The 15,416-nt window shown below is 41.5% G+C and overlaps 1 protein-coding gene across 2 annotated transcripts in view; it reads left to right on the forward strand.

Moving 5' to 3' along the window:
- Positions 1–12,400, forward strand: part of msra (methionine sulfoxide reductase A) — a 268,183-nt gene extending 255,783 nt beyond the window's left edge. For both annotated transcript variants that reach the window (XM_003219661.4, XM_062969408.1), the window contains exon 6: positions 11,247–12,400. In XM_003219661.4, the coding sequence (XP_003219709.3) occupies positions 11,247–11,414 (168 nt within the window). In that variant the 3' untranslated portion in view covers positions 11,415–12,400. The remainder of the gene's footprint in view (positions 1–11,246) is intronic.
- The last annotated feature ends 3,016 nt before the right edge of the window (positions 12,401–15,416 follow it).

The raw sequence follows: 15,416 nt of genomic DNA on the forward strand, positions 1-15,416 counted from the left end.
AATTTTCCAGGGAGACTCATTGTCCCCTCTGCTTTTCATTATTGCCATGATCCCTCTGTCAACAATCTTACAAAAAACAAATCTCGGCTATCAAACATCTAAGAATTCTCACAAAATTTCGCATCTGATGTACATGGATGACCTGAAGCTGTATGGAAAAACGGAAACTGAATTCCAGTCTCTGACTAACACTATCTGAATTTTTAGCACTGATATCAGCATGGAGTTTGGCTTGGACAAATGTTCGACAGTGGCATTGAAGAAGGGAAAAACCATTGAAAGTGAGGGCATAAATATGCCTAATGGCCAAACAATAAAGTGTCACCAGCCAGAGGCCTATAAATATCTGGGCTTATTACAGCTGGACAACATCAAGCATGAACATGTGAAGACTGTGGTCAGTAAAGAATACACACAAAGGGTCAGAAAAATTCTCAGAAGCAAGCTCAATGGAGGCAACACCATCAAGGCCATAAACACCTGGGCCATACCTGTCATAAGATATACTGCTGGCATCATAAACTAGACACAGGTGGAACTGGACAATTCGGACAGAAAAACAAGAAAACTCATGACCATTCATCACTCACTGCACCCTCGCAGTGATGTTGACTGGCTATATATGCCTAGAAGATCAGGGGGCAGAGGACTCTTACAAGTCAAACAAGCAGTCAAAGAAGAAGAACATGCCCTGGCAGAATATGTAAAGCAAAGTGAAGAACCTGCTTTGATTGAAGTCAAAAATCAGAAACTCCTCAAAGCACAGCAGACAAAAAACCTGTACAAGAAAACCGCACTACAAACTAGAGCTGACAGCTGGCACAACAAAACATTGCATGGAAAGTTCCTTGACAAAATTGAAGGAAAAGCTGATAAGGAGAAGACCTGGCTCTGGCTCACGAATGGGACCCCGAAGAAGGAGACAGAAGGCCTGATCCTTGCAGCCCAGGAGCAAGACATCAGGACAAAGGCAATTAAGGCCAAGATCGAAAAATCAGCTGATGACCCAAAATGCAGACTGTGCAAGGAAGCTGACGAAACCATGGATCATATCCTCAGCTGCTGTAAGAAAATCACACAGACAGACTACAAACAGAGGCACAACTATGTGGCCCAAATGATTCATTGGAACTTATGCCTCAAGTACCACCTCCCAGCAGCAAAGAACTGGTGGGATCATCTTTCAGCAGAGTCTTTGAACTTCAAAGATTCTGGCAGAAACCAGTGCAGGTGGTCCCAGTGGTGATGGGCACATTGGGTGCCATGCCAAAAGATCTCAGCCAGCATTTGGAAACAAAAGACATTGACAAAATTACGATCTGCCAACTGCAAAAGGCCACCCTATTGGGATCTGCACGCATCATCCGAAAATACATCACACAGTCCTAAACGCTTGGGAAATGTTTGACTTGTGATTTTGTGATACGACATCCAGCATATCTATCTTGTTTGCTGTGTCATACAACGTCATTGTGTCAATAATAATAATAATAATAATAATAATAATAATAATAATAATAACAATACTTTATTTGTATTCCGCCCTATCTCTCTGAGTGGACTCAGGATACACAACACAAAGGCAAACATTCAATGCCTAGAAACAATGAAGTACAGATAAAAGTAAAGGTTTCCCCTTTTGGCTCTTAGGGGTGAAGCTCATTTCTATTTTTAAGCCAAAGAGCCTGCATTTATTGCTTTTTCTGATTTTTGGGTTGTAATGTATGTTAGTATTTATTGTATTATTAATTTGTGTTATGATATGTTGTTTTATATTTTGTTATATTGTATGGTTTTGGGCATGGCCCCATGTAAGCCGCCCCGAGTCCCCGTTGGGGAGATGGTGGCGGGGTATAAATAAAGTTTTTTTTTAATTATTATTATTATTATTATTATTATTATTATTATTATTATTATTATTATTGTCCATAGACACCTCCTAGGTCATTTGGCCGGCATGATTGCATGGAGCACTGTTTACCTTCCCACCAAGGCGGTGCCTATTGATCTACTCACATTTGTATGTCTTAGAACTGCTAGGTTGGCAGAAGCTGGGGCTAACAGCAGGAGCTCTCCCTGTCCTGCGGTTTTGAACCACCAACCACCACCAGGTCCCCAAGCTAGTTTGCTATAAAACTCAATTACAGGCAGTCCCCAAGTTAGAAACATTTGACTTGCAAAGGATTCTAGTTAGAACGGGGTAAGACAACATAAATAGAGAGAAATCTACTAGGAAAGGAATTCACTACTGGAAGAGTTATTATGCGGAAAAGGTCTCAAGTGAAGCTTATGTCCAGGCCAGGTTTTCACAACATGCGAAATTTTTCAAAATCCAGTTATTGCAGGGACAGAAAGTGAGGTGAAATCTTCTGAACAGAGGCACAGGCTGCCAAGCGAGCACCACAGGGGTGTTGCCAGTATTATATTGCACTTTATTGACTATTTTAGCTGTGAAACTACCTCTCCCCTTTTTGAAATATTCTGCATTTTGGCCCAGATCCGTGTATTAGTCTCTTGTTTTTAACATTTTATTCTGTATGTTGATTTTTATGACTGTTTTAGTGATGCTGATGTTTTATTGTTGGGATATTTGTTTTATTGTCTTGTTGTTGTTGTTACATTGTTGTGTTGGGCAAGGCCCCATGTAAGCCACCCCGAGTCCCTTCGGGGAGATGGGGCAGGGTATAAGAATAAAGTTGTTATTATTATTATTATTATTATTATTATTATTATTATTATTACTATTATTATTCACCCTTTCCTATGCTAGCTCAGGCTTCATATATACATACTTGACGGGAGTTACACTGAAAAAAATTACCTGTTCCGACTTGCAAATTTAACTTCAGGACAAACTCACAGAACCTGTCTTGTTTTGTAACTTGGGAACTGCCTGTAATGTGTTGTGAAATTATATTTGGAAAGCTCTAAAATAGTGTGGAGTCAGGCGCCACCAGATTTCCCTTTGAGGGTGCCACGAATGGAGATAAGCATTTCAAGCCAAAGGAGGTCATAGCTATCTATGAGAAGGATTTTGAGCTGGCAAACTGGGCACCAATCTGCTGTAAACAGTGGCAAACACTAAACAGAATAGACTTCTGCAGCCATGTACTTCCAGCAATTGTACCTATACATGGATAAACGCAGGCTCACTTTTATGGACATGAAACATGGTGATGATTTTTTTTTTCCAAGTCAGGAGTGACTTGAGAAATTGCATGTCACTTCTGGTGTGAGAGAATTGACTGTCTGCAAGGACGTTGCCCAGGGGACGTCCGGATGTTTTGATGTGTATACTCGAGTATAAGCTGACCCGAATATAAGCCGAGGCACCTAATTTTACCCCCCAAAAACTGGGAAAACATTGACTCCAGTATAAGCCGAGATACCAATAAAATTACATTAATTGAGGCATCAGTAGTTTAAATGTTTTTGAATCTTTACATCAAACTGTAATTTAAGATATGACTGTTCAACTCTGATTAAATCATTATTTTAATCTTCTTCAATGTAAATGTGTTTATGCGTGCATTTAATAATAATAGAGTGAAATAATAAATGTAATAATACTAATAATTAATGCAGTAAAATAATAAATGTAATAATAAACAGAGAAAAATAATGTATTTTTTTTCTGTGTCAGGAGCAACCAGAGTTGCTTCTGGAGTGAGAGAATTGGCTGTCTGCAAGGACGTTGCCCAGGGGATGCCCGGATGTTTTGATGTTTTACCATCCTTGTGGGAGGCTTCTCTCATGTCACCGCATGGAGCTGGAGCTGATAGAGGGAGCTCATCCGCGCTCTCCCCGGGTGGGATTCGAACCTGGCACCTTTTAGGTCAGCAACCCAACCTTCAAGTCACAAGGCTTTTTTAACCCCTAGGCCACCGGGGGCTCCAATAAATGTATTAATAATAATAAAAATAGAGTAAAATAAATGTAAAAGTTAACAACAATAATAGAGTAAAATAATAAATGTAATAATAATAATTAATAGAGTAAAATAATAAATGTGACAATACCAATAATAATAGAGAAAAATAATAAATATAACATATATACTTGAGTATAAGCCAACCTGAATTAAAGCCCACCAGGACCCTCACCCGAGTATAAGCCGAGGAGGTTTTTTTTCAGTCCTAAAAAAGGGCTGAAAAACTAGGCTTATACTCGAGTATATATAGTATTTACTTTTCTTCCACATACTCCCTATCTTTTCCCTTGTCTCCATCCTATCCCATTCCATCACTGTGTCCTCTTTAATTAGTTTTTTTCAAAGATAACTTGATAGACGCTGTCTTGTTGGTTAGGTCTGCCCAGTAAAAAGAAGGAATTGGAGTTCACGCCATTCTTCTGATCCAAAGAAACACTCGGGCATACTGGTTAATATCTGCTTGCTCACTGGGGCATCAGGGAAAGGAAAATGGAAAGCATCCAATGTGTCTCAATCAACTTTTTTTGAGACATAAACCAATGCAATTCTAGGCTGCATCAGCAGGAACGTGGTGTCTAAACCAGTGGGTCTCAACCTTTGGTCCTCCAGGTGTTTTGGACTTCAGCTTCCACTGTTCCTAACAGCTGATACCCTGTTTCCCTGAAAATAAGACATCCCCGGAAAATAAGACCTAGTAGAGGTTTTGCTGAATTGCTAAATATAAGGCCTCCCCTGAAAGTAAGACCTAGCAAAGTTTTTGTTTGGAAGCATGACCACTGAACAGAACACCAGAGCATGCAGGATCGGTAAATGTACATACCATAGAGTGTTGTACATGGAAATAATGGTAATAACAAGAAATTCTTGATAGGATTCACAGTTTGTCTGGTTATGCTGGTTTGTGATGACAACTACTGTACAGTATATAATGTTCATTTTTTGTTCAACAATAAATGTGAATTCTTCTTCGTGGAAAAATAAGACTCCCCTGAAAACAAGACCTAGTGCATCTTTGGGAGCAAAAATTAATATAAGACACTGTCTTATTTTCGGGGAAACACGGTAAACTGGCTAGGATTTCTAGGAGGTGAAGTCAAAAACACCTGGAGGAGCACAGTTTGAGAAACTCTAGTCTAGACTGAGGGAAATAATATTGCCACTCAATTTTGCTCTTGTGAGGAGTGGCTTAGAGAGCTGGTTATGTTTAGTTTGGAGAGGAGATGTTACGAAGGTACATGATAGTCATGTTTAACTCTCTGAAAGAATACCACATCGAGGTTTCCCAACTGTAAAAGTTGTTCAACAGTGGGATACATGGTTGCTAGAGAGCCCAGCGGACCCTCCTTCTCTGGAAGTTTTGAAACAGAGGCTAGATGGCCATTGGTCAGGAAGACTTATTAGATAGCAAAATTGGGTTGGAGTGGGGTGGCCTTTGTGGTCTCCTCCAACTCTTGCTGCTGCTGCTGCTCAGTTGTTTAGTCATATCCGACTCTTCGTGACCTCCTGGACCAGTCCACGCCAGAGCTCCCTGTCGGCCGTCACTGCCCCCAGTTCCTTCAAGGTCAAGCCAGTCACTTCAAGGATACCGTCCATCCATCTTGCCCTTGGTCGACCTCTCTTCCTTTTTCCTTCCATTTTCCCCAGCATCTTGATCTTCTCCAAGCTTTCCTGTCTCCTCATAATGTGGCCAAAATACTTCAGCTTTGCCTCCAATATCCTTCTCTCCAGTGAGCAGCCATTGGGCATTATTCCCTAGAGGATGGACTGGTTGGATTCTTCTTGCGGTCCAAGGAACTCTCAGGATTTTCTTCCAGCACCAAAGTTCAAAAGCGTCTATCTTCCTTCGCTCAGCCTTCCTTATGGTCCAGCTCTCGCAGCCATAGGTTACTATGGGGAATACCATTGCTTTGACTATGCGGTCCTTCGTTGCCAGTGTGATGTCTCTGCTCTTCACTCTTTTGTCCAGGTTGGCCATTCCTCTCCCCCCAAGAAGGAAACGTCTTCTGATTTCCTGGCTGCAGTCTGCATCTGCAGTGATCTTCGTGCCTAGAAATATAAAGTCTGTCACTGCCTCCACGTTTTCTCCCTCTATTTGCCAGTTATCAATAGGTGTAGTTGCCATGATCTTGGTTTTCTTGATATTTAACTGCAACCCAGCTTTTGCACTTTCTTTGTTCACCCTGGTGATAAGGCTCCTCAGCTCCTCCTCGCTTTCGGCCATCAGAGTGGTATCATCTGCATACCTAAGGTTGTTAATGTTTCTTCCAGCAATTTTAACTCCAACCTTGGATTCCTCAAGCCCCGCATGTCGCATGATGATCCAACTCTTGGATTCTATTATTCTCTTCTATAACTTGGTGAACAAATCACAGCCTGGCTTTTTGATATTCATCTGTTTATAGGTTGGGCTGGCCAGTCTGGACAGCTAGAGGTTTCTGTGTCCATTGTGGCTGGTGGCACCTCTTGAGTGAATGAATAATCAGATCCCTTGGGCCTGTAGTATTTCTTGCACCCTTGATATCAGGAGAAAACCCCAGTGGATAATATACACTTTTGATGCCCTCTTTTACTTCAAGGTCTGACAGGGCTGTCCTTAGCCATAGTTCTGTTTTATGTGTGTTAGCAGAAGCTTTGCCAGCTGACCAATGCCAGGAGATCAGCATCTAGGCTGCCTTCCCTGATTCATTATGTGCCAGTAGTATATCTAAGGTTGGAAGCCAAGCTGGCAACAAACATGGGGGAAGCTATAAGGAGACCAGCCAGGACTGAAGTTCTTCTTTTTATGTGTTGTCGAAGGCTTTCATGGCTGGGATCACAGGGTTGTTGTATGTCTTTCGGGCTGTGTGACCATGTTCTTCTTTTTATCCTCTGTAGAAGAACAGAAGTGAACGACAAGTCTCTGCCCTCCCAATTGCTTGCTTTCCACTGTTTCTGGATCACAGGTTACCAGGTGTAGAGAAAAGTGACTTTTGTTTTCTGCTTTCCTGGAACCGCATAAAGGATACTTGACATTGCGAAGATACTTGAGTCTGATCCAGCCTGCTCTGTCTGCTTTAAGGGCCCTGATTCACCAAGTCGTTAGGAAGGGCAGGTGAAGTGGGAAAATACGGATGGAATCAGCTTATTGCTGCTCTCCAATCTATTCTCTTTCTTTAAAAGTGGATCTAGCAAATAAGAGATGGACTGCTTTAAATTCATGCTGTCTCTTCATTACTATTTGCCATCAGGTCAGTCTTGATTTATGTCAATCCTATGAATGAGAGGTCTCCACGACCTCCGATCTTGCTAATTCTGGATAGCCATGGCATCTTTGCTTGGGTCAAAGAGTGCAGTTTTACTCTTTCCCTACCACCTTCAACATTATCAAACATCATGTTTTTTCCCTCAATTAATCATGTTATCACATGATACACTCAAAGTATGATAGCCTCGTTTTGGCTTCTATTAAACACTCATTGCTCTCAGACCCATTCATTTGTTCTTTTAACAGGTCATTGCATTGGTAGATCACTTCTCCAGCACTAGGGGGCCGGGCTGTGGCGCAGCTGGCTAGTAACCAGCTGCTATAAATCACTACTGACCGAGAGGTCATGAGTTCGAAGCCCGGGTCGGGTTAAGCCTCCGACCATAAAAAAAAAAAAATAGCCCCGGCTTGCTGTTGACCTAGCAGCCCCGAAAGACAGTTGCATCTGTCAAGTAGGGAAAATTTAGGGACGCTTTATGCGGGAGGCTATTTTAACTAATCTACAACACCATAAAACTGCTCACAAGGAAAAGAAGAGGAAGAACAGCCACCAATGGACGGTGAAGCAACAGCTCCCCCTGTGACCGGAATCATGAAGCTGGAAAAGATGTTAAAAAATGCCTCTGTGTCTGTCTAAAACTGAATGTTGTTTGTCTGTTGGCATTGAATGTTTGCCATATATGTGTTCATTGTAATCTGCCCTGAGTCCCCTTCGGGGTGAGAAGGGCGGAATATAAATACTGTAAATAAATAAATAATAAATAGAGTTGATTCTCTTCCAGCCAACTCTCCTCACTGTCCAGATTTCGCATGCATCCATAGAAATCAGAAATATTTTGACCTGAATTATTCTGAATTTGAGGTTGAATTAGATGCCTTTGTACTTTGAGAATCTTAGCTACTTTACCTAAAGCTGTCTTTCCAAGTCTTTTTCTTTTGATTTCTTGACTACAGTCTCCATTTTGATTAATTACTAAACCTAAATACCTTCTTTACCTATTACTGTGTCTTCTTATATGTTTTGAAGAGAGGTCAATCATAGAGTTAAAATCAGTCTCCTGGGCCATTGACTCCAACCTGTTCTAACATTCAATTGAAGTCTATGCAGGTATAACTTACCAACATCAAGCCTGTGCAGAGGGTTGAAAGGCACCAGATTTTATCTGATCCTGAAAGCTTAGCAGGGACTGCCTTGATTACTATTTGCATAGGAGATTATCAACAAATACCATGTCCCATTGGCTGTATTTTAAAGGAGGGAACTGGCAAAGCCACCCCTGAGTATTCCTTCCCTTAAAAAACCTTGTAAAATTCATGAGATTGATGTATGTATGTTAGTAACCAACTTGAAGATACATTCACAGGCACTGCTATTTTAAAGGTTTGTAATAGGTAAAAGGTAAAGGTTTTCCCCTGACATTAAGTCCAGTCGTGACTGTCTCTGGGGGTTGGTGCTCATCTCCATTTCTAAGCCGAAGAACCAGCGTTGTCCGTAGACACCTCCAAGGTCATGTGGCCGGCATGACTGCATGGAGCGCTGTTACCTTCCTGCCGGAGCAGTACCTATTGATCTACTCACATTTGCATGTTTTCGAACTGCTAGGTTGGTAGAAGCTGGGGCTAACAGCGGGCGCTCATTCTGCTCCCGGGATTTGAACCTGGAACCTTTTGGTCCGCAAGTTCAGCATCTCAGCGTTTTAACACACTGTGCTACCAGGGGCCCCAAGGTTTGTAATAATAATTGTAATAATAATCTATATAAATAAAAATGTAATGTTCGTCAGTCAGGGACCTCATATCTCCCAAACTACTCCACCGAATTTTATGAAATTTGGACACAGCATAGCATTTGAACTTCTCTGGGTTTTAAGCCTACTCTCACAAACCTGAGACACCTGAAAAAGGTAAAATCAACCCTCTAAGCAACCGCCAATCAGTCTCCTCCTCCCTTAGCTACTGTCCTAACAGACGGCTCCTCCCTTTAGCAACGGCACAAGCAATGGGCACTCATTCTCCACTCTTTAGCAACTTGTGTGGGCGGGGCTGCAAGGGATGGCTAAGCCCGCCTCCTTGCCACTCATGGGTAGTTACGTGAGACTGAAGCTCTGAGACCTAGACACAGAAAGGGTGCAGGGTCTCCTACAGGCATTTTTCACGTGTGGCCAGGTACAGCTAGTAATAAAAATAAGACTTTATATTCCGCCCTATCTCCCCGAAATCCATGATCTTTTAATGGATTTTTATGTCTTTAACATTTAGCATTTAGTTTTTGAAATTGTTTAATTGCTTGTTAAATAACTCATATTTATACTTCACCCCAGTGGCGAAGTGTGTTAAAGCACTGAGCTGCTGAACTTGCAGACCGAAAGGTCCCAGGTTCAAATCCCGGGAGCGGAGTGAGCGCCCGCTGTTAGCTCCAGCTCCTGCCAACCTAGCAGTTCGAAAACATGCAAATGTGAGTAGATCAATAGGTAACGCTCCGACGGGAAGGTAACGGCGTTCCATGCAGTCATGGCGGCCACATGACCTTGGAGGTGTCTATGGACAACGCCGGCTCTTCGGCTTAGAAATGGAGATGAGCATCAACCCCCAGAGTCAGACATGACTGGACTTAACGTCAGGGGAAAACCTTTACCTTTTATACCTTTATTAATGACTTCTATAATTTTAATTTGCATTGCTTTTAACATGTTGTTAGCTTCTTAAGACCCATTATTGGGAGAAAGGCAGGATGTAAATGAATGTTGTTGTTCTTGTTGTTGTTGTTGTTACTTTTGGCATTTGCAAAGATTCTGATGCTTTCCAGATATGGTTGCTGAACACATTTTTCCTTCTGTTCTTTCTGCAACTGGCAAATAAGCAACACTCCACATTTGTGGGTTTGACTTTTGTTGATTTCATTATTCATGGTTTTGACTAAAATATTCCCCCTGGGAACCTCATGTCCTCTAGTGCAACTCTATGCTCAACACCCTCCAGTCACACTGGAGGACCTAGGTCCCATCTACACTGGCATTTTATGCAAATTATCTGGATTATATGAGTTGGTGCTGCCATATACTTTAGCTTATATTTGAGATTTTTCAGTTTTATGGGAGCCCTGTGCCCCTAATTTATTTATTTACTTACAGTATTTATATTCCGCCCTTCTCACCCCGCAGGGGACTCAGGGCGGATCACATTGTACACATATAAGGCAAACATTCAATGCCATATAACATAGAACAGAGACAGAGACAGACACAGAGGCAATTTAAACCTTCTCCAGTTTCCAGCTTCCTGAGGGTATGCTTGATTCCGGCCACAGGGAAGCAGCTGCTTCATCATCCACTGCGATGGCACTTTCTCATTCCAACAGCAGCTGGGTGATTTTTATAGTGTTGTAAATTAGCTGTTAATGTGGGATTTGTGTATTGGTAATGTTTAAATGAAATTTGTGTCTTGCCTGTATTGCATACTGGTTGCATCATCCAGAGTGTAACATAGTCTGGAAAGAGTTAATTACTAAGAAGCTGTGATGTCCTTGATGTGTGGCTGGAACTGGGGAGTGTCCAGACACAAGTGTGTGTGCATTGCTGATTGCATCAGTTCTGAGTTGAGTCGAGTGCTGTCTGCCTAGAGCGAGAGTCAAGTCCTGTGTTCGTCCATTGTCTGCAAGTCTGTTTGTCTTGATTATTACTGCTTACAGTAAAACTTGTATATAGTTTTACTAAAGTCTCTGGGTGTCTCTTTGTTCTGCGTTCCACCGATTCCATCAACTACTGCTGCGCTGCAAATTACTCTGACATTAGCCTCCCCACATATAAGTGGTACCTAAATTTCCTACTTGATAGATGCAACTATCTTTCAAGTTACTTAGGTCAGCAACGAGCAGGGGCTATATTTTATTTTTAATTCTCGGGTGCTCACCCCGACATGGTCTGGCCTCAAACTCATGACCTCTTGGTCAGAGTGATTTATTGCAGCTGGTTGCTAACCAGCCTGCGCCACAGCCCGGCCCAGACAATGGGCAGATCTGAACTGTTCTTTCTTCTTCCCCCCATTGATAACGGGCTTCATTGTTTCTGGCAGGTGTTGACGGAGAATGGCTTTGGTCCCATCACTACTGAGATCCGCGAGGCTCCAGAGTTCTATTACGCAGAAGACTATCACCAGCAATACCTGAGCAAGAACCCCAAGGGCTATTGCAGCCTGAGAGGCACCGGCGTCTGCTGCCCTAATGATGTGGTCCACTCTTAATACAAGACGTGAAAGGCAAAGGAATGCTCTTTTGATTTGTTCCACAGTTTGATTTTCATGGTAATTGTACCTTCCGCGTAAATGCCCACCCTGAAATCAGTGGTACCGCTTTGCTGAAAAATGAGTTGATATGGAGCTGATTCCTCCCATAGCGGAGGGGCAAACTACTCCAGGTTTTAGATCAGAATTTAGGGGAGCTTTCCAAGGTGCTAGCCTGGCTTGAGAGACCAAGTTCAGCAGCTTTTGTGCTTCCTTCGAGATTTGAGTTAAAGCCTGGGACACTGCCCCATTGACATGCAAGCCAATTTTGAACTCCCTTTGCACTGTAGCCATTCAGCAAGGGAAATCACATTTTTGAATGACTTCCCTTTGTCCCTTCATGCCACTCTACCCCTTTGCGGAATTCATCTGCTACAAACAGGTGCAGGATTCCCTCCAACATTTCACAATATTCAAATGGCCCCTAGAAAATCAAGATGGAATTTGGTCACGTTAGGAAAAAAAAGTTTGGTTTGATCCTCTTTTGTTTATAGTGACGGGACATTCAAATGTGCGTCCTCTCCACGTCTTTACAGTGGTACTTTCTGAATGCGATTATCCGCTTTATGCTGCATTGCATATTATTTTTATTTATTAATTATTACTAGAAATAATCCCAATCTATCCATAGGCACAATTAATTTGGAAGATTTATCCAAGCTGCAGATATAAACAGGGAACCAAGTTTATGAGATGAAGGTGAGATAACCCAAGAAATGAGAGCAAAGAAATCATTGGATTCTCTCCCTTCTCCCTGTTTTACTCAGACGAAAACGAGACGATTATAATCCAAGAGATCTCCATTATTTCTGAACCACACGCATAGGGCTCATGTGGAAGGATGAAAGAACTGGAGGTTCTGTTGACCCAAATGCTGGTTAGAATTGATAAGGAAGCTGCGCTCAAATGTAATACAATAAAGGGCTATACATTGCAAATGAACAAAATGGTGTGTCGCACTGTCATCTCAATTGTGTGAGCTTTGAGTTGCTTCTGGGTTTGTAAGCAGCCAAGTGTCTAAAGGCTCTGAAGGATGAATCCTGCTCTCCAGTTGAATACCAAGCAGGTCTCACCCTAACTGAGGTCTGCATCAAATCAATCTCCTTGCCACCTTTCATCCTCCTTACATTTGCTCCAGATGGCAAAAACAGGTGGGTTGATCTGTGAGGTGGCCACAAACTTCACCATCACAATGATGGGCTTTATGTTGGCACTTTATATCCACACTTAGTTCTTTTATGTATGCCGTTGTTACATCCTACCTTTCCCCTGATAATGGGGCTCAAGGTGGCTCACACCATATTTAAAACAATACAAAATGTCTACAGTGTTCTCTCACTTATCGTGTGGGTTACATTCCAGGACCACCCGCAATAAGTGAAAATATAGTAGGGACACTATATTTATTTTAATATTTATACATTATTTTAGTAGTTATAATAATAAAAAATAATAATAAAACTTTATTTATATACCACCCTATCTCCCGGATGGGACTCAGGGCGGTTTACAGTCATAAAAGCAAACACAAACATTACATAACAACATAATACACATTATTAAACAAAGTAAAACAATACAATTATAACAATAAATCACACTTACATGACCAGATCAAGGGGACGGGAACCATAAAACCAATATATTAAAATTTAACATTTTAGGCTAGGGAAATCTTGTGCAATATATAATAGTTATACACTATTTTAAGTCTTTATCAACCAATTGTGTGTAGATAAATCACCTCCTTCTCCTCCCGTTGTCTCTTGGGCTCCTTTTCTCTCCCTTTGGTTTCTCTTTCCTCCCTTCCCTAGGCTGTAAATTGCAATTTTTTTTAATAATAGTCTTTTAGAGTTTATTGAAAAACCACAAAACAGCGAATCCATGAAAAGCGAACCACAAAGTAGTGAGGGAACACTGTAAATGTAAGGTTTGAAGAGTAATTAAACCATGTATGCATTAAAACATTATGGTACAGTAGAGTCTCACTTATCCAAGCTAAACGGGCTGGCAGAAGCTTGTATAAGTGAATATCTTGGATAATAAGGAGGGATTAAGGAAAAGCCTAATAAACAGCCTATTAAGGAAAAGCCTATTAAACATTAGGTTATGTTTTTACAAATTAAGCACCAAAACATCATGTTATACAACAAATTTGACAGAAAAAGTAGTTCAATACGCAGTAATGTTATGTTGAAATTACTGTATTTACAAATTTAGCACCAAAATATCACGATATATTGAAAACATTGAATACAAAAATGGCTTGGATAATCCAGAAACTTGGATAAGTGAGACTCTACTGTATCAACTTCCAATGGAGGTTACCATAGTATTGCTCTGAAGGACCTAGAGAGAACATGCTAATCAAATCCGCAAACAATAAAAGCCGCAAAAATTAAATTCATAAATTGTGCTTTATTGGCCACAGCACAATTCTTTTCCACAAAGCACAGCCCAGTCTCCACATTCACGGATTTAACTTTTCCATATTTGATTATTTGTGGATTCGATTAATATGGTCTCCCTACGAATCTCTAGGTCCTCCAGTGGGACTCGTCACCAGAATTGCAGGGTCAATGTGCATTCCTGGTTGCATTATGGGACAACAAGGTAGCACACAAACAGATACAACACCAATTGCAGTGTTGTTATTCATCAAAACGATGGTAAAGTATGACCACAATGTAACCACAATGAATGTAGATTTACACTACAGAAGAACAATGGAGGGTCTTGGGCCTCATTCCCATTTCAAGGCCTTGCTGACTCTACCCTGCTGTTTGCCAACAGAGGAATCGGTTTGCCATTGGCTGGTTTGAGCGCATGGCTCTTCTTTCCCTCTTGGACCTATGCTTGAAATGCCTGGTTCCTATAGTAACAAGGATGCATTGTGTTCAACGTTGTACCTCTGCATTGTTCTCCTTCACTGTCAAGGAAACCGGCGCTATCTCAAATTTCCCAGCCACAGGGGTGAGAGGCAGAATGGGGGATAATAATAGTGGTGCAGGTTCTTTACGCATGTTTCCTCTACCTCCATAACTAGTATTGGCAGAGAAGAGAGGTAATTTCTCCCCCTATTGCTCAGCGAGACCCTTTTGGCATGGGAAGATCCGTTTCCAAGGGAAAGCAACAAAATTACAGCTTTGAAATCAATATCCTTTAATATACTCTGGTTTCTCTTAAGATCGTACAAAAAATATCCTTTAATACAAAGCAGAGTTCGGGTTCAACAGCAGATTTGATAGCATAATCACATGTAAGTCGATCTCATGTACATGTCGAGGGCAGATTTGTGGACTAAAATTATGGATTTTGATATGAACCATGAATACGTCGAGAAGAAATCACCATTGCCACGTTGGGTGTCCCTCCGCCTTTGGCTACCACCACGATTTTCCTGCCTTGGCTTTGGAAAAGACCGGAAGTGGCACCATACTATTGAGAGTAGAGATGGTTGGTGCTTCTTCTAGGTTCGAACTGAGTGTGCACCTTTTGTCACTCTTCTCAAAGAAGAGTGGGGTGCTTTTTCTCAAAAGAGCTAAGGTAGAGTAGTTTAACCCATAGAATCATAGAATAGTAGAGTTGGAAGAGACCTCATGGATAAGTCTAAACTTTCTATACTTCTGTGTGATTCATAGAATCTTAGAGTTGGAAGAGACCACAAGGACCATCTACTCCAACCCCATTCTGCCATGCAAGAACATGCATTCAAACACTCCCAACAGATAGCCATTTGGCTTTGGCATAAAATCCTCCAAATAAGGAGACTCCACTGGACTCCAAGGCAGAATATTTCACTGTCTGACAGCTCTGAGCATCAGGAAGTTCTCCGTAATATTTAGGTTGAATCTGTTTCCCTTCATTTTTGATACATTGCTTCATTGTGTCACACTGTTGACTCGTGTTTAGCTTATGGTCTTGCAAGACTCTTAGATCCCTTTTCTGTAGACTGATTTCAAG

This window comes from Anolis carolinensis, chromosome 1, assembly GCF_035594765.1.
Source record: "Anolis carolinensis isolate JA03-04 chromosome 1, rAnoCar3.1.pri, whole genome shotgun sequence".
Classification (NCBI taxonomy): domain Eukaryota; kingdom Metazoa; phylum Chordata; class Lepidosauria; order Squamata; family Dactyloidae; genus Anolis; species Anolis carolinensis.